We start from the raw sequence: 21466 nt of genomic DNA on the forward strand, positions 1-21466 counted from the left end.
CAATGTTGGGTATTAAACGTGTGAATATTATATAAGCTTGCTTGTTATTCTGCCACATGTCATACTCTTGTTTGGGTATCAACACATGATATTAAATTATCTCTGGTAATATAACATATTATCAAAGAAAATTTATAGTTGTTAATCGGATTTAAAAACTCGGATCAAGGAATCAACTTGCATGAGATTAACGAGGAATTAATCGATCGATTAGGGATTTCTAGAACCATGTCATGCATCTTACATTGAAAAAGATTTGTAGCAAGAAATAAGTCTTGACAAGTAATTATTAGTAATAATTGTTTAACATTATTTTATAGCTTAAATAAAGATTTATTGCAAGATTCTAGCTCGGCATTCGGAGTGGCAAGATTCTACGCAGAGTCATCTCAAGTAAAGTCGAAAGCTTATATCCAAGTCAAAGGAAATATAGACAAGGGGTATTGAATTTAAAGCGGAGAAAAATAAGCATAGATGCCACTCCAAGGAAGTACCTCGTCTGTTCGGCGTTGGTTACACTTACACACCATTGATTTTTATCGACAACCTTTGTTCAAGTACTGTGACCATCTTCGTCTACATTTATCTTTCTTTCTTGACGCAATACATGGAGAATATTGCTAGCAGCTTTAGCTTTTATCTTTTGTTTTAGACTCCGTTTGGTATCATTGTTGCATACAGTTTTTTTCTCAAAAACTGATGAAAAACTATTTAACAAATATAAAACTGTTTTTCTCTATGGCAATTTTTAAGTGAAAAGCTACTTTTACAAAAAAGCAGGTCCTCATGTTTTTGGAATTAATTTCTTTTCAATTTTTTTTTGTGAGGACTATCACAAATTTCATCATCAAATAACAGCGGAACATTATTTTTTGTTATTACATATCAAATTATAAAGATATCAAACAATAATAATCTAGCTAGTTACACAACATTTTCTTCAGCCGCACTTCACTTTTTGACAAAACTTCTAGATAGCCAAATAGGGTCCCCTGGGCTGGGATCCTCTCGGACTCGGTTTATTTTTTTTTCTTTAAACACTTGCAGACTTGTAATAATCCCTAATGAACTGGGTAATGAATTCGGGCCCAACTCGATACGAGTCTTATCGACACCGGCTATAAAAGTACTACCGTCCATTTATCTCTCTGTTATGAACCAACTACTACTCGTCTACTCAAAATCAATTTAGGGGGCGTTTGGTTGATGGTTAATGAGCCCGGTTAACGGGAATCGGAACCTAATACCCATACATTGTGTTTGGATTAGTAAAATTTTTCCTTGGAATGGGAACCTCATTCTCTCTTGAAGGGTAAATCAATACCTCCACATCACTTGGGTTACCATTTTCCATACCCTCCAATATTCCTATACCCCCGTTCCCATTTCCACCAACCATCCAAACACATGTTTCTTTGTCATTCAATCTCAATGGCCCTTTATGTTGTAATCCATATTCTACACAAGCAAACGTTGCTACAGGCCTATACAAACATAAAAATGATTTAAGGAATTAATCTCCAAATAGGACTTAAAATATGACTTCAATGAAAAAATAAAAAAAAAATTAGTAAAATAAAAATTTTATTTTATAAAATTTAATAAGAAAATCCAGATTTTTCAGAATTATATTTTATATCCAGAGGTAGGTCATATTCTCGAGATCTCCAAGTTGAAGTTAAAAGAAAATGTCGGATTTATCCCTTCCATAGGCTGCTCATCAGATGGCTAAAAAATTCTTGTTTATTAAATATATTCTTGTTTTCTACAAATTTGTTATTGGAGATGATATCTTTTCGAATTTCTAATTAATAAAATTTCTTCTTTTTTTTTTAAAAAAAAAAAGTGTGAGCGCCATTGTGCTCCAGAATATTTTTCAGTATTATTTCCACCTCCCTTGGGGACTTGATTAAACACACCATGAAATCCCCATGTAAAAAGTCCCATGTCTTTTAAGCTAAAGGTATTCTAATTTCTAAAAGCAGAAAATATATAAAACAAAATTATGCATATTCCATGAAAAAAAGTAAAATATAGATTCTTTTTGTTCCTGAAATATAATGATTCTCCCTCCATTAACACACCTCTCACTTCTCTTTCAATTATACGACTTGCATAAGTGCTTTCCTCCATCCCCACCCCCCATTCTTGCATTTTCCCCACTTCCATATCATTTCTTCCACTTTTCTCTGCAGTTGCCCATACCTTATAATAATTATTTAGATCCTTTCAAATTTACATTTCAGAATATATATTTTTTGAAATTAAGTATATTGTATTCTTCAAATTAAATGCCATTCTTAAATCTCAATTAATTATAAGATAACAAAAATAGCACTTTCTATAAAAAGTACTCCCTGTGTCCCATTTAATTCTATACGTTTCTTTTTAACTGCTCGACACGCATTTCAATGCTCTCATAAAATATAGTTCCGTAACTTATTTTTGAGATTTTCTTTTTCTGTATAAAAGTATAACATCCAAACTTTAATTCAGAAAAGAAAAATTTTAAAAATAGATTGCACAATTACACTTTGCAAAAGCATTAAAGTCCGTGCCGCGTCCTCGTCCCCCAATGTATACTACTCAGGGGGACGGAGGGAGTAAATGTATTATTGGAATCTGACAGACATCATCTTCCACTTTCAATGTTGGCTGCGGCTTTAGTTGCAACATCAAATCAATATCTGGATCCGAAATTCCCTCGAGCCTAACATTCGATTGTTAAAAGTAGTCATTTATATATACTGCATGTGCTTTGTCTTTAGTATTATCTCTATTTGCAACAAGAAAAAAAAGTATTGAAAATTTGAAAAGGTGCAGCGAGCCAGCTTCATGCTAAGCTTCAATGTTATTGTGCAGCAACTTCATCACCAACTCCATAAACTATATATATACTTGTATGCTCATAATAGCGGGGTCTAGATTGTGATCGAAATGAGAATCAGGAATGGGAATAGATAGTACGGAAATAGTTATCCTATGCGCTATGAAGTAAATTATTTAGCTACTAAATGAGAATGACATTCCTATTTCCTAAATAAATTTGTTAAACAAAACACCACCGATACATGGCTTGAGTTTCTGATTCCCGTTAACCGGTTTACGTGATCCAAACATCAGATAATATTATATTCTGCTTAAACATAGAAATTTGGGTGAAACCTACAAGTCTACAGCTTTAGTATAGTGTATTTAGTAGTTTTCCCCTCGGAAAATTGAAAAGATGGTAGCTGAATGAACCTAATCCACAATATTCTAGCTCCCGGATTTTCAAAAGAGGCACCAAACAAAGTATAGAAAGGAGAGACAAAGATGGATAATGGGAATGAAACAAAAACATATTAGACTGGCTGGACTTTTTGTACCACAACTAAACAAAATATAAAGATAAGAACATTCTTTTAACATAGAGACTCAACGATCAATACCAAACACTTGAAGCCAAAGTTTTCTTGTTTCTTCTTGGTGGAAAGAATCTCTAGAGCAATAAGTTGTAGTTCCCGGGGGAAAACAATTTCAGCTGATTGTTTAACCTAATCACCTCATAATGTCAACTGCCAAGTGATTGAAGCTACATTATTACGTCTTATAATAAATTAATATGGCTTGCAGAATGATGTACCTTGTATTGCACGTATCTGCGTGAAACAAGCAAATAAATTATAAAGCATGTTCCTTAGCATTATCCGCAGCGCTGGACCTGTAAAAGTCAATTTAAGTCCTGCATTGTCCTTGAAAATCAGTTCAACTTCAAGTCCATGAAATTTCTGAATTAACACCGGATAATATTAAATTCTAGTTCCGCCATTATATATACAAAAGAAAATGCTTGATGCACATAATCGTGTACAAAAACATGCACATAATGATATATGGTGGGTTTTAATTGGAATGACCTCCTACATTTACATCAACAACCCAATGCCACATTATTATGTACAAAAATTATGTACACAATTATGCATCTAGCACTACTCATATACAAAACCTACGACCGAATGCATACCAGACTCAAAAACCCGTCACTCGTGAGTCCAAAGACTTTCTCACTGTACATAGTCGTATCCTCACATGTAGGAGTAGGACCTCGTGTTATACCTGAAACAGACGACACTATACCATTTATGACGGATCGCCACTTCTTCTCAGGCATAGTGAGCAACTGAGCATGTATTATTAAGGTGGGGCTGCTCACTGTAATAATTTGATTATACATGTTCCAAACTTAAAGTTGCATTCAGTGGTATAAATTTGATCGCTAAGTACACTAAGCGTGACATAATTATGTGATTCTGTAACAAGCTCACATTCACAAATTTTTTAGATCGTGACATTACATTCGTATCGGCAGGACCGCCAATATATAAACTTCAACATCCGAATCCACAGTTTTTTTTCCTTTTTTTTTTGGTCACACATCCGAATCCACAGTTGACTATATACTTAACAATATATTCAAATCTTTCTACATAACTTATATATGTATTTCCGAATGTTCCGGATCTTTGACAAACGACTACTCTACACAATATTTAAGAATTACAAAAATAAATTGAAAAATTCCTAAATAAATATAAGATTTTAGTGTTTTTGACTTGTCTATATATGACCCACGGACAATCATATAGGGCATCGGCCTTGTCCACATTTATTTGTCAAGCTTAAGAACATAATGGAACAAGAAGATGCAAATTTATGGCTAGTGGAGTTGTGGGGATACAGAATATGAGAGAAAACAGATAGAAAAATTTGCGTAAAGGAGAGGACATGGCTTGCCATACATAATTCGCGCGGAAAGCTGGTGGTATGCAATTGCGAAGATCAAGGCAAATCGGAGTATAATCGATGAGAGAAAAGGACTGTTAATTGAAAGAAGATTTGATAATGTAAAACGATCGATAAGCAGGTACTCCCTCCGTTTCAATTTACATGTCCACTTTCAAGAAAATTTTTTGTTTCAAATTACTTGTCCACTTCAACTTTCAATGCAAAATCATATTTCCAAAGTCAATTCTACTCCACATATCTCTTATTTATATTTCCTAGATCAATCTCACACCACATATTTTAATCATTTAATGCAATTGATTTGTTAACATCCACTTTTCTTAAACTATGTGAATTTTTTTAAGTGGACATCTAATTTGAAACGGAGGGAGTAGTATATATCTTTGTAGGAAGATGGGCACATTCAATAGTTGCACAAGGGTCAATGCCATGTGACTATTTAGCATTTGACTCTAGGGTATAGATTAGCTGTTGATACTTGATATAGAGATTTGATTCCTTGCTACACTTTCGTGGATTTCACGGGTTCAAACTTGCTGATCTCGCCACTTGTCAACCTAAATTCCAAATGTACAATCTGGCAAATAAAAGCCATAGAATTATCGTTTGTAAAATTTAGGTTTTTAATTTTTCTAGATATTTAAAGAAAATGTGCCTTCTGAATATATTGTTTAAGAAAATACCTACTTTTCTAGTAATATAAAAAAATGGACGTTTATAGGTTATACTTGTGATTAGGACAACTTTGTACGATCAAAGACATCTGAGAAACGTGCAATAAAACAGTTAATATGTAAGTGAAGTTAGGGTAAAATTGGTAGACGAATTATTCAAATATAAATATTATTTTTATTATTTGTCAGTGTCAAAGTATACCTATAAATTTTCATTTTATTTTTGCTGTTTTAAGAGAATTTTTTAAAATTATTATTTCATATTACTCCCTCTGTCCCGCTCATATCTTTACGTTACTTTTTGACACGTCTTTAAGACTTTCCATAACATATTTTTAAATTTTTTTCCCTCAATAAAAGTTTGATATTTAAACTTTTATTAAAAAAAATTATAAAAAAATTGTGGAACTATGCTTTATAAAGGTGTAATGCGTGCAAAACATAAACTAACCTAGCTAGAAAAACGGAAGAAGTAAACTCTTTTATATAAGAGTGTTCATGTTGGTATGATGTATATTAATATTTTACATATTGATTAATATCAAAAGTATCCAAAACTAATATATAATGCGATTAGATGATAATGACTATATCACTAAATGAATCAAGCTGAACAAAACCAACACATCAACCCACTTTCAATCATTATTGAAAGAAAGTACTCGATCATATATATATACATTGCATTGTATAATTTAATTGAGCATTTGTTCGAATAAATTGAAAAAGATGAATATCTGATATATCATTCAAGCATCCAATAACGTTATTAAAAAATAGTTTTTAATTGGAATATAGATATCTCATTCACCCCAATATTAAGATATATAAAATTATAAACTATTTTATTTACATATACTAATTAATGAACTTTTCAAATCATTTGTTTATACCTCGTTAAAAAACAAATCACATGACAAATGTAAGTATATACTATACTCCCTCTGTCCTAAAATAAGGACCGCTTTGAATTTTTATACAATAAGTTAAGATGTAAAAATAACATGTTTCTACATAATATTTTTAAAATTTTATTTTTTTAAATAAAAATATAGATGTTAAAATTTTATTTAAAAATAAAAAATTTGAAAAAGAATATATATAAATATATTTTTTTAGATATCAAAATTACGTGTAAAAATTGATAGAAGGAGTAATGGTCAGACTACGGTAACATATGCAGTAAAGGTTTGACTTCGTGGCTAGGCCTAGAATTCAATTATAGTTCGATTTATATAGGCACACATAGGGTTTCCTTAAACAACAAACTTTTTGACTCAATCCTGGAACTCTCCTTTTGCCCTCCATATATACCTGTATAAATGTGAGCAAATATAGCAGAAAGTCTCCTGCATAGATAGCTACCTCCCACCTAACTATTGAGGTAATAAATAATAAGCAAGAAAAAATAAATTAAAGACAACAAAGTGAATATTGCATAATTTAACTACTTAAAAATTAAGGAATTGCATTGTTTTATGATAAATAAAAATAAAACCAACAAAATTGTAAATAAAATTATAAGATAAAAATAAAAAAAATAACTTGCAAGGGAACAACAAGACACAAGTACTAGCCAAGTCATAATATCTTCCCACAAAATAGGTACACCATGCAATAGAAATATACATGTGTAAACAACAGTTCCATCCTCTAGAATTGGGGGGTCATATTCCACATGTGATGTCTTGTATAGTGGTATATTCAACTCAATTATGGCTCCCTATAATCATTTTAACATGTATACGCGGGTCTTCATAGCAGCGTAAGTATCCATTTATAACAGTGTATTTCTATGATTTCTAAGTGGAGATCACTGAGCTATATATACAGGCTTTTGCATTATTGAGATTTCTGAAAACACAATTGGACAAGTGAGATTACCTGATAATACCAACCATGCACCAAATAGATAACCAACTACAGCAAGATTCTTCAAATGAGACCTCACCTCCACTACATTGGTCAACTTATATCAGCCTATCCTTTTCTTTCTCTTTTTGTAAATTTAAGGATCATTTGATTTATAATTATTCTTATTTTTATAAGATAAATTGAATTACATTTGATACAAAAACGGTTACTTACAATGCTAATATTAAGAGGTCAGAAAAATTAAATCAAAAAGTGAAATATTGTGTTTTTTTAGTCAAGTATGTGAACTATATTATAATATATTTTTAATAATAAACAATTTGCATAATTAACTCAATTATTGCTCATGTTGTCATTATTTCCACAAGAAATTAGTGTAGTGCTTTTTACTGCAGACTAATGTTGATTAACTCATGTCTATAACAAATAATGAGAGTATAGTAATCAATGGAAATCGTCACATAATTACCCTAATGGTTGTGGAAGACTTTAATAAAAGCAATGCCAAGTTACTCTCAGTATTAAAATAGGGTTAATAATTAAAGGGCATTTAACAGAAATCTAATCCTCAATATGTGGCTCCTATTAAGGGCAGAAGGTTGTTTCTGGGAAAGTTTAGAGCTTGAGTAGGTTTTATCTATCACGAAGCTTTTGAAAAAGTTGAGCATTGAGCTTAACAACCATCATTATGAAGTCGAAATGTAAACTAAAATGATTTTAAAGTAGGGTACGAGACAATTCTACACATGTCGGCATATGCAAATTGCAATATTAAATTATATAATATGAGTTCAAATTACCTTCAACTTGAAAATAATTGTGCACTCCTTTTGCTTTGCTAATATATTTCCTCAAGTTTCATTTTCATTTTCTTTTTAAAATCAATATTCTCTTCAGAGCATATATATGTGAGATCAGCGCAGAAAAGTATAAACATGTGTGACTCATGGTGTATACTTAGTACTATAATAATGAAATGCATGTATATATACAACGCGGTAACACTTTACAAATGCATGTATGTATGTACGTGTAAAAGTTGGTTTCGGCATCACAAATGTCAAATCGCAAGTCAACAAGTAACTACGTTAACTTTTACGTAATCATATTGCACCTGAACATGTTCTCACAAATTAGTAACAAGTCGCGTCATCTTGTTAGCAGTAATTTGTTGTGATTCAAAGTAATCTTATTGCACATTTCAATCTAATCTAAGATTTTAACGGATACTCCCTCCGTCTCAATTTATAGGTCCATTTTGGATAAAAAAATTGTCCCAAAACACTTGTCCCTCTCTTCTTTCAATACAAATTTATCTACATATTAATTGTGACTTTTTTGAAACTCAACATTATTTTCATTTCTCAATGCACTAAATCCCTATATATATTGTAATTTTTTTGAAACTCAACTATATTCTCACTTATCAATGCACTAATTAATGATACATGAGATAAGATTCTATCTAACCAACTTTTTTCTTAATATGTGTGTTTATTCCAAAATGAACCTATAAATTGAGACGGAGAGAGTAATAAACTTGTCTGTTGTCACAAACTAGGCCGTCGGGTCGCTTCAGCAGTGCCATTATGTTCCCGACCTCGAACCTTGTTCACAGACCAAATGGTGTTCGTTTGATGCCCGCACTCTAGCCCCGAATGAATGTGAAATGAGGATTTTCATCAAAAATTAAAAAATTGTTATGAAATATAAAGGTGGATGACTTTTATCTCTTGGATTGACCTCATGACTTTTGGCTCTTGGATTGACCTATCAATAATGTATGTGACTTTTGACTTTTCACTTGTCTTGTAACTTATCTACCAAGGACCTATAAAAGCCACTTGTTGAGCTTGCAATGTGATGAGATGAATAATACAATCATGTCTACTTCTTTTCTCTTGTCTAGCTCTCTCAACTTTCTTTCTACATATATTATTACATAACACGTTATCAGCACGATATGCTTTTTCATTTTGTTATATGTTGTACGGCTCCCTCTTCAATTTTGTTTGTAAGACTACTCTCCTGCTTTGTTCACAAATTCTTGTACTTGATATTTTAAGAGGATCGATGAAGATTGTTCTTGCTACGAGAAGTTTGTTGTTCTTCCGAATTAGTGGTCTTTCAAAGACGACATTCTTGAAGTAAGGAATCTTGAACTCAAATGAATTGATCATCAAATCATAAGATTTTAAGGTAAGCCTCCCTTCACCATTCTTTTCATTTTATGGTACTATACTAAATTTATATGTTTGAGTGATGCTAGTTTTGATATTCTCCTAAAATTATACTAAATTAGTTGTACATTAAAATTGAGAAGTTTTGGATATTTTTGAAATAGTCCCTTAATTTTCTATAACTTCAACTAGTTAGTATTCTTGATATGATACATGTAAGTTGTGAATTCATCCAAGTATACATAAATGGAATCATTTTAGATGTTTACATGTTTTTAAGTTTGCTTTTGGAATAGCTTTTGAAATAATAGACATGCCAACTTTCCATGTGTGCTCCAACCAGATAACATACCATAAGCTGGGAAGTCGCTTATAGTCCACATAAGAGCTACCTTAAGGTTGAAATTAGATTTTGTTGAGACATCCCAAGTTTGTACTCCATCACTCCATAGTACCTTTAGCTCATCTATAAGCGGCCTCATGTAAACATCCAAATTTTTTCCAGGACTATTAGGGCCGGGAATCATGAGCGAAAGAAACAAATATGGTTGTTTCATACACATCCAAGGAGGCAGGTTATACGGAGTAACAATCACGGGCCAACAAGAGTATGGAACAGCTGAGTGGCCAAACGGGTTGAAACCATCAGTGGACAACCCAAGCCTCACATTTCTAGTTTCTGAAGCAAATCGTGGATGTGCTTTGTCGAAATCTTTCCAAGCCTGGCCATCTACAGGATGATTAAGTTCTCCATCTTTAGATGGAGATCTCGCATGCCACCTCATATGTTCAGCTGTTCTCGAAGACATGTACAACCTTTTTAACCGATCTGTTATTGGAAAATATCTTAGAATCTTGAACGGTATAGAAGATTTTTTTGAAGTTACACCATCTTTTTTAGGTTTGAACCGATCATGACCGCAAACCATACATTTTGTCATATTTTCATTTTCCTTATAAAACAGCATGCAATCATTGGGACACGCGTCAATCTTTTGGTATCCAAGACCCAATTTCTTCACCATTTTCTTACAATAGTAATAGTTATCAGGTAATTTCTCAACTTCTGGCAACATACTTTTGATGGCCTTTAAAAGAGACTCAAAACATTCATGGCTCATGTTGTGATCAGCTTTGATGTTAAGTAATGTTGCCACTGCAGACAATTTAGTGTGTTTGGTGCAACCATGCCACAGTGGCTCGCTTCCCTCCTCTAACAACTTAAAAAATTCTTTGGCATCAGAATTCATAGGTTGCTCTCTAGCTTGTTCCCAATCAAAATCTGGTCCAGCAAGATCATGAACCATTTCATTCATACGATGAGTACTACCACTACTTGGAGTATGTACTATAGAGCTACCATCTCTTCTCTGCCCATGTGCCCACCAGCATTCTTCATAATTTCTCATAAAACCAGAAACTAGTAAATGATAGTTTACCATGCCTCTATCCAAATATTTAGAATTTTTGCATTTCAAACATGGACACCGTATCTGTTTGGTATCATTCACACATTCTGGGTGACTGTATGCATATTCTAAAAATGCTAGGCAACCGGCTCTAAATTCAGCCGTAGCACCTATCTGAGTATTTGACTTTCGTCGTGCCATCCAACTACGGTCTGAAAGGAGGTCCATGATACCAATATACCTATGTACAAGTACATCTTTATTACAAAACTAAATATACAAATAATAGTTCCATATATACCACCAAAATCAAATCACTACTACAAATCCGATTATGAAACTATATTAGTCATTAAAGCATTTGCGGTCCAGTTACTCAATGCAGTACCTTATTATTAGATTATGAAACTAATGCAAAACATGATGAAACAATAATAATATTCTTATAATTATTCTAAATTTATATTATTCTAAATTTATTATATTTTTATAAAATGTAAATTATATTTATATGTCCCACACGTGTATAAAAAGATACAAATCACGGAAAGATACTTGGCAAGTATCACTGATAATTTAACCATGATTTATTTTGTATTTTTATATAATTTCAATAAATTTTATAGGGATTGTTTGTGAAAAGAAAAGAGCTCATATACCAGCCTACTATCTATTGTTACTTATGATTATGTCTATTGTTATTGTGGCCGTAAGTGTTTATTTGCCTGAATTGAATTACAGTACTTGTCCAAGTCTTAGTTCACCCTATCTTATTGTGGCCACTTGTTTTCCCAGGCTTCCAGCTTTGGGTGGTATTGTGTGTCCTGGTCCTAATAATATCAGCCAGCATGAGTCTAATTAAGAATGTAGAGCAACTATAAATATAAGTTTAACTGCTTTACTCAGCGGAACTCATAGCTATATTTTTGGCTGAATCCTATATCGGCAATTCACCTTCGGCAGTTGCGAAGCAGGACTTACTCAGCAGACTCAGAGCTATATTTTGGGGATATCTAGGTTCTACTGGTGTTTGAAGATAGTAGATGAACCGAGGAAAGAAGTTAAATTAGGATATCCACATACCTCCAAATGACAATTTCTTCACACAAATTAGGAGAAGTCTTTATGATGTATCTAAGAGAATTTAAAATTAATGAAAATTAAAATCTGGCAAGAAAACTTAAAAAGAGTGTAAAGCTCATGTACACACAAGCACAATTACAGTAAATAACATTCACCAATTACTAATAGATCGCAGCACAATCTTTTCAAAATCCAAAACAACATACTATACTTCTGTATAGACTTATAAGTGCATATCTAACAAAGATTCAAGTTAAGCCTGATCACACAACGAACACACAAACTATAGCAGAACATAAACAAACACAAAACTCCATAATTGAACCATAAAATCAAAACCCCTGCTGCTACCACATTAAAATCAACAACACCACAAGAAACCAACAACACCATTTAAGTATAACGGGAATAATTATACACGCACAAACCCACAACCAATTACACATTCCCACAATCAATTACACAACGGTCTCCTCATTATACACCTGATGCACACACAATAATAGGTGGGTTTAAGGTTTTGTAGATATACCTGGAATTGCAGCCGCCGTGGCAAGTGGAAACCGTCGGTAGTCTCCCGCTGCGTTACCCCCGCACTTGCTGATGTAGTGGAAACCTTTCGTACTCTCCCGCTGCTTTACCCGCACTAGCTGACGTGGGAGGTGCTTTTTCAGTTTTATACCTGCTTTCTTTATTTTTTATTATTATAACAAAAATATATAATTATATATTTAAATAATAAAAATATAATTAAATATTTCAAAAAGATAATGAGAGTTTTATATCAATTCAACTCTTTATATAAATATATAATTTAAAATAATAAAAATTATTATTTAAGGAAACTGATTTATTTAAAACAAAAATTATTATTTTTTAAGAAAATTGATTTATTTACGTCTCTTTTACATGTCTATTCAAAAAAAAAAATTACATATATTAAGGAATAATTATCTGTATAAATTTTTTCTTTTAATGCTCCTATTTAATGTCTTGAAAATAGTGAATACAACTAAGATTTTAAACAAATCAAGTCTTAGATATAGATATTATGGAGATAGATTTAATTATTTTATTTTTTTAAAAATGCACATGATGAATGGATAATAATATATTCATAAAAAAGTGGGAAGATTAAAAAAGAATATATATGTTGGTACCTCATACATAAAATTTAAGGCTATATGATATTATTTTATTTAATTACATTCACTCGGAAGCTAGATAACTTTAAGAAATATCTATAATTATTAATATTTTAAAACCAAACGAAGGCACTATTTTTTAAGTGTCTTCAATTCTCTCACATAACTAGCTTCTTGATCCCTTATGAAAGGATTCACGAAAATCCTAATTAATATCAAAATAAATCTAATTTTGTCAAATAAATAAATATGTATTTTTATAACAATTAAATAAAAAATGATTATTTAAATTATTTTTTGATTTAATGTAATTTGACAAATCCTTAAATTCAAGACATCATATAGATAATAATTATAAAGTAATAACATTTTTGTAAATATTATTAATTAGAATTAATAAACTTTGATTTAATAGAACTATTTTTTGATCTATTAACATTACAAAATAAATTAATAAAGAATAACGAGAAACGGAATCGGACACACGCTTATATTCTTAGAAAGAACAAATATATATAATTGATAAAAATACTATTAATAAATTAATGAAAATAAGATTATATTTATTTTAAATTTCTTGCATTTTTACAAATACCTAAATTCTAAACATCTTCTCTATTTATAGTTATAAAATAAAAAAAATAAAAATAATTTATTATAACATAAAATCTAAATAATATATCTTATTTTATCATTTCAAAAAAAATCAATTAAGACATAACTAATAAGAAATCGTTAATAAAAAATAAAAAATACATTTGCAACCAATTTTGCTACCACATTCGGTCGCTAAAATATGACGTGGAGTTTTCTGCAACAATATTCGGTCGCTGATAGTCTTGGTCGCAGCTGTATAGAGCCAAAAAATTCGTTTTAGTTGTTATGGAGGGAAAAATTATAGCGACGGCTTTTAGCTACCATCTACGGTCGCTAATAATCTGATGATGTGGCACTTTTGGCAACAGCTTGCGGTCGCAAACAGGACACGGTCGCTAATAGAATTAGCGCCAAATTTCCCTCCATTTTTTTTTCGGGAAAATATTTATCTGCAACCAATTAGCTACGGCGGTCGGTCGCTAAAATTTATTAGCGACCAATTTATAGGCGGTAGCTGACGTCGGTCACTATTGGTCAAATTTTGCTACCAGATTTGCGGTCGCTGATAATTTTGGTCGCTAATAAGCCAGTTTCTTGTAGTGGAATTGGATGAAATATTTTGGATCTCTGTTCTCGGCTCTCTTGGAATCTGAATATGTGTGAGATACTTGTTTTTTTTTACTAATGAAAACCATGTTGCTATTTTTTTCTGCCATATTATATTTTCAGTGATCATTATATATAATTTTGATGATTACCTTCGGTTGATTACTATAGATTTATATATTATGTCACTCTCAAAATATGTGTAGAATTCATGTGATGATTCTCACTTGCGTTCTCTTTCTCGTACACTACATTATTTTTAATTTGACAAATAGGATATATGAAAAATTTATATTTGTGTACATGTGATCAATTTATTATGAATCCATAAAAAAGAAATCATAATTTATTAATGTCTCTCTAATCCATAAATTGTACATGATTAATATATAGTAAGTCGTCCTAATCTTTAAAAGGTCATGAGTCATATGTGCTCCACTTTATCCTAAAATTGATTTTTCTCAAGTCATTATCTATTTCATATGAGTTTAAATTGATAGTAAGCTTTATTAATGACTTGGCTAATTTTTCTACGAGAGAGATAAAAATTCTATATCATTCTTATCTATGTACATTATGTATGACCTTACCTCTAGTCTTTGTCTATGTATCTCGGATTAATATATGATACACGAATCCTTACTTGTCCATATTTAATCTTTCTTCTTAGAGGACATCCCAAATTTTGAGATAGTCAAAACTTTATATATTATGGTTTGGAAGAGATGGCTTATGGGCACACATTATGTCTTGCTCACATATTAAATATATTACATATTCATGCTTCAAATAAGTGATATTATGTGATCTCTATGTGATATTCTTGATGTTGATAGAATGTTAATATCACTCCATGTCTTTAAATTTAAAATTGATTTAAAACTTAACATTTGTAAAAGTGATTTTTTTTATCTCACTTGAGCTACATGATGTTGGTATTATCGACAACACCTATTTGACGTTGTTTTTAATAGATTGATTGTATATAATTGCACCCAGAAGTTGCACGTAATAACAACTAGAAGTTGTCTCTCTATAATAAAATTCTTTTATCATCACACATTGACGTTGTGTTTAATTTTTGTGAAATTTCTAATGGATATTGATCATATTTTTCATAAATATAATATTGAGCGAGGTCTATAAAATCAATGTTGTGTGTTTAAACACTTGATTACATTCCAGAAGAGTGATATAGTAGAATAATATTCAAATCATGAGTTTATCCTAGATGATATAATATCCCTGAAGGATGGTTCTATATAAAGAATAGTATAATATTTGGATATAATAGATTTTGATTAAATAAATATTATATTATGTCCCGCAGATACAATATTATGCAATTGATGAAATATTTGGGGTGTTAAATGCATGAGTTGATATCGTGACTAAATGTGGTTTACTAAATTTGAATTATTGATGAAATGATTATGAATTGCAACAAATAATATCGTACCATTATGTGACAGTATTAGAAAATCAGAGGATATCAATCATGATAGTAGCAATGGTCATGACATTACAAATTCTCTAAGTCATATTCTTATTATGTGTATAAGGAATATTTCTCTTGATTGATATAAAGATGACTAGTATCAATATTTCATATCTAAAATGAGTCATCCAAAGGGGAGGATTATATATGATGCCTCATTATAGTTTTTCTAAATATAAGATTCGGGAAGAGAAAGTATAAGGCTCCGGAAGAGCATGTATAAGGCTCTCGAAGAGCATGTATATTTTTATCTACTCTCAGAAGTACATTTTACTCCAGAAGAGCATATAAAGTATTGATGCAATTATTCTCTCCCAAGAAAATTGATGAATAAAATTTATATAATTTATCGCATTGAGATATTAAGGCCTTTAAATAGTGAATCTAATTCATGACACTAAAAGTATTTTGGATAAAGATTCTCCACTAATTTATAATAAGCATAATTGAAATTGATTTTGAAGTAAACCAGAAGTTTACTTATAAGTTTACAGTTTGGCCTGACTAGCTAAGCCACCTTAATTTGTTAAAGATGCGAATAGTAATTTTATATGCACTTTTGTTGAAGAAACTGTAGATTCTTCTTCTCAGTGGTTATAAAGGAAAATTGATCACCAGCAAAGATATAATTGTGATTTATCATCTTTGAGAATAAATTAATGAAGATATGGCATGAGATGAAAATATCATATTGTTGAACAGTGAGATATTTTGTGAAATATATGGTTGTATACAAAAGTATTATCAACTCGCAGCCTGACGTATGCGAGATTCATTATTTAAAATATATGTTTATAATGCTGGTGCATCTCATAATGAGTATTATCTCAAATTAGTGATTATTTTGTATCACATATTTATCGATTCGCATCATCATATAAACAAAATTTTCATAATCTCTCCCCATTTAAATAAATTATTTGGTCATCACAGATTTTCCACCACATTAGTAAGATCGATTCCTCAATTGGATATATATTACATATGAGTGCATTTGGAATCATCAATATGTATTTGTTGTGACTTGATTTAATGAGTTTGTTTTCCCAAAATCAGGGGGAGAAAATAAATAGCCGGTGAAAGTAGAAATATGAGAATGAGTTATCATTGCCTCATCTTGATCCTCAAAACAAAGAATATGAACCAGAAGTTCATAAGATAATTCATTTTGATGACCAGAAAATATATGTCATGGACACCGGCTACATATGCTCCTATGATTTAAATGTCGCAGAAGGACAACCTCAAGATACTACTATGTCTAAAGAACGCCTGAAGCGTGATAGGCAAGTTGGTTCCATATCTTATACAAAAAAAAAAGTTGAAAAGGAGCAATAATTGATGATGGCTAGATTGAGAAATCAATAATTTCTGAATGATCTCCGGAAGAGATTATAGACATGGCATTGAAGGATCTCCAGAAGAGATTATAGACATGACAAATTAGAGAAAATAAAAGTAATGAAAACTATTGAGATTTCGATATATTATGCCTTGTCCAGAATGAAGTGGAACCATAAATCGAATCGACGTCGATGATATTTATAAAACTTGAGGTTATTGATAACAATGAGGATCATGAAGCAGAATTTGTTAGAAAATATTGATAACATTGGCCAAAAAATAAATGATATAATTGAGGCAATTACAAAGAAAAATTATTTGGACCAGTAGTCCTCTCACACCAGAAGTTGTGAAAGTGGTGCGCCCTATGAATCATTATCTCTAAAAAAAGTAGAGAGAAATTTTTGAAACTGCAGTTCACACACCCAAAGGTGTTAAGTCAGTGGGATATGTATGATTATTTGTGCGAAAATAAAATGAAATTATAGATATGTAAAGCTCAAATAATTGTATGATAACCTTGTGTTGGTTATGAAGAGTAATAGTATTTGTGGTGGAAATCATTATTTGATTGCGAAATAATCCCGCAATATGTGAATGTTCAATTTAAGTTTTATACGACCCACTTGACAATAATCATCCTAGAAGGATCTTAACTGCCAGAAGCAGTATAATAAACTCTCGAGAACTATACCCTCTCAAATGGAAAAGGGATTCTGGACAAATACGTGTTATCATTGTATATCTATAGGTGACAACTCATAAAGTCTCTGGCCAGAGCAGATGGAAACTAGAATGTGTTTCTAGTTAACATTGAATTGAGTTGCACCTGATGTTATATTATGTGATAAAGTGTTTTTTGGTGTATATATTGAAAGAAGAATTACTCTTAGATGAATGATATGTTGTCATATGGGAATCCCAGAAGGATTATAAATACACGATGGTACACTGACTTTTCTGAACACTTGAAAGAAATTCTCAGTCCTGAGGTACCGTATCTAAGTAAACTATGACATGTTTTATCATACATGGTTTGACATAATTATTTAAAGTAAGTCTCCGCTTTCGGTTAGTGTTCATTGTTAAGGGATCGCTCGCTTTAAGAGCGTGTTAATCCTGAACTTACAAAGTGATTTTATTCGATCTCCACTAACATATTCTATAAAGTTTTAAGCTAATTTTGCAGGCGTAAAGAAATAGGGGATCAAAAGTTGAATAAATTATAGTGGATATTTTCTTTTGCTATGAATTTAATTGTTGCAGGCAGCATCACATGCAAGGAATGATGATTAAAGGAATCCAACAGATTTCTTCACAAAGGCACTTCCTACCACTCATTTCGAGAAATTAGTACACGGGATGAGCATACTTCGACATATTTACTGATTTTTATAGTTATATCGTGACGTGGGGGAGACATAAACGATATGTTTTTATTTTGTACAACTCATGTACTCTTTTTCCTTCACTAGGGTTTTTCCCACTGGGTTTTTCCTAGTAAGGTTTTAACGAGGCATGACGTTGATACAAGTCATCCAAGGGGGAGTGTTATGAAATATAAAGGTGGATGACTTTTGGCTCTTCGATTGACCTCATGACTTTTGGCTCTTGGATTGACCTATCAATAATGTATGTGACTTTTGACTTTTCACTTGTCTTGTAACTTATCTACCAAGGACCTATAAAAGCCACTTGTTGAGCTTGCAATGTGATGAGATGAATAATACAATCATGTCTACTTCTTTTCTCTTGTCTAGCTCTCTCAACTTTCTTTCTACATATATTATTACATAACAAAAATGTCTTATTTATTACTTCTCCCATATACTATCTTCTCTGAAATCTTTTAAATATACTACTCCCTCTGTCCCATTTTATGTGACCTCATTTCCTTTTTGGGACGTCCCAAAAAGAATGAACTTACAATACTTATTATTTTTGAACACTACTTTTCACTATTACACCCACTACCTCTATATTTTATACTCTCTTTTTACTAAATAAACACTATTACACCCACTACTTTCCTCCACAATCTCAAATCTATTATTAAATAGGGGTTTTTTCATAAATATATAAGAAAAAGTAAATTTTTGCAAATTTACTTTTCTCAAGAATAGCTATTTGCAGTTTTACTACACTAAGTTTCTAAATTGCAAAAATACTACCCCTCCTTTCTGCAATTGAATGCAACCACATGCAACTGCAAGGATGAGGTCGAAAATGACATTTGAGAACTGGAACCTGAAATCAGGTTCCAGTTCAGTTGCATATGAGGTTGCATTCAGTTGCATATGGTTGAATGCAATCTCATATGCAACTGAAAACTGTAAGTTACAATTGATGTATAGGTGCCCTGACGGGGCCATTAGATCAAAATAGAATCAACTGAATGCAACTTCATAAGCAACTGAATTTTTTTAGGGTGGGGTGATATTGTGGTGGATTTGGGTTGCAGGCCCCGCAGGAGCAATATTCAACTGAATATGCAATCTCATAAGCAATTAAATGCAACTGAAAACTGTAAATTACAACTGATGTATGGGTGCCCCTGGCGGGGCCATTAGATCAAAATAGAATCAACTGAATGCAACCAAATGCAATGCAACCAAATGCCTGATTTCAAGTTCCAGTCTCCAAATGTCAATTTCCACCAGATTTTCAGAATATATATATATATATATATATATATATATATATATATATATATATGGATTCCAAGGATGAGGTCGAAAATGACATTTGAAAAGTGGAACTTGAAATCAGGCATTCAGTTGCATATGAGGTTGTATTTAGTTGCCGGGGGAGGGGGTAGTATTTTTGCAATTTAGAAACTTAGTTTAGTAAATATGCAATTAATTTAGGAAGATGGTATTTTTGCAAATAAGATCCTAAAAAGTAGTATATTTGATAAATTCCCTATTAAATATTGATGGGTCCCACCACTTTACCCACTTTTCAACTACATATACTACCTTTTTCTTAATTTCCGTGAAAGTCAAACCAGTTCACATAAATTGGGACGGAGGGAGTATCTTTTAAATCTTATTTTCAAATATACTATCTTCTCTAATTCATCTTTTCATTTCTTTATTACTTATGCCTACTCTTCTCTCACCTTACCCCCTCTCTCTTAAAATCAAGATAATCTCTGTTCATCCCCTCTCACCTCTTCAATCTACACTATCAATTTCTTACTCTTCAACCCCTTTATCCTCCCCACCACCCACCGCTCCTCCCCGCCCATACCCATTTTCGACGAACTCTCCGACCTCCTTATTCTCAGACGCCGTCGCCAAGTCCCACTTAGGATCCTCATCTGGCTGCGTCTGTTCATCAGCATGCCGTTTTGATGTGATGGAACTTGATGGACAGTCTCTCCCGCACCACCGCCTTTCGCCACATGTCCAGATACTATTTCTGTGATTTGAAGTTATGAGTTTGTGTGTGTGAAGTGAAGTGTATATTACAGAAGAGAATTGAAGTGTTCAGAGGCCACACATGGGGTTTGAGGTTGAAGTCATGTTACATACATACATGTACGGCGACACTCCGCCGCCGATTTAATTTAATTGATTTTGAATTCTAAATTTTGATTTTGAATTTGGAGTTGTTTTTTGAGTTGATTTTTAATTTGTTGTTTTACTTGCTTTTTAGGTTGTAATGTTTGGTGCCGCAGGAATTATTTTAAATCTTTTTTTCCAAAGTTGCATCTCTGATTGTATATGGTTGCCAACAGTTGAAGATTTGATTGCACATGCAACCACCGTACTTTTAGAATTATTTTCAGGAGTATTTTTCAATTTGTTTTAAAAAGTGATAGTATTTTTACAAAAAATTCTTTTGTTGTTTAGTTGTTGATTGGCTGGCTGTAGTATTTGTGTTCCCTCTACTATAATTAAGGGATTTTATAATTCTAATGCATTTGCGTTTCAAAAAAAAGAAAAAAATCTAAAGATAAAAGATATACAGTAGTATATTGAGTTAAGTTCCATGTAGTTCACATATTTATTGTAGTACCGTAGACCACGTATGTTCTGCAACTATAGAATGACATAAAAACATTGCAAAATGTATGAAACTTGTTATTTTGTGAAATATTTTCTATAAATATCACTATTTCATGAAAAATATTGAAAATCATTTATGTTCGACAAGTAAAACACGTATGTTCTGTAATATGTAAATATGTTCTGCAAACTTAACATGTTTTGCAGAATAATGTGTTTTTCACTATTTAACTTGTAGAATGTTTAGGATT

The 21466-nt window shown here is 31.7% G+C and overlaps 1 protein-coding gene across 6 annotated transcripts; it reads right to left on the reverse strand.

Moving 5' to 3' along the window:
* Window positions 1–2439: 2439 nt before the first annotated feature.
* LOC108206061 (uncharacterized) lies at window positions 2440–12660 on the reverse strand. 6 transcript variants are annotated; one of them, XR_001804064.2, is made up of 3 exons: window positions 12545–12648; window positions 3626–3724; window positions 2440–2710 (listed from the first exon to the last, which is right to left on the reverse strand). XR_001804064.2 is itself a non-coding variant. In XM_017376247.2 (2 exons), the coding sequence occupies exon 2, from the start codon at window positions 11155–11157 to the stop codon at window positions 9796–9798; it is 1362 nt and encodes a 453-aa protein (XP_017231736.1). In that variant the 5' UTR covers window positions 11158–11170; window positions 12545–12660; the 3' UTR covers window positions 4901–9795. The 6 variants fall into 6 exon arrangements, 1 of the variants encoding a protein (XP_017231736.1); XR_010286160.1 differs by lacking the exon at window positions 2440–2710 and adding an exon at window positions 2717–3557 and having other exon boundaries at window positions 3626–3703; XR_001804063.2 differs by lacking the exon at window positions 2440–2710 and adding an exon at window positions 2717–3536.
* Between the last annotated feature and the right edge of the window lie 8806 nt (window positions 12661–21466).

This window comes from Daucus carota, chromosome 1 (genome assembly GCF_001625215.2).
Source record: "Daucus carota subsp. sativus chromosome 1, DH1 v3.0, whole genome shotgun sequence".
In the NCBI taxonomy this organism is placed as follows: domain Eukaryota; kingdom Viridiplantae; phylum Streptophyta; class Magnoliopsida; order Apiales; family Apiaceae; genus Daucus; species Daucus carota.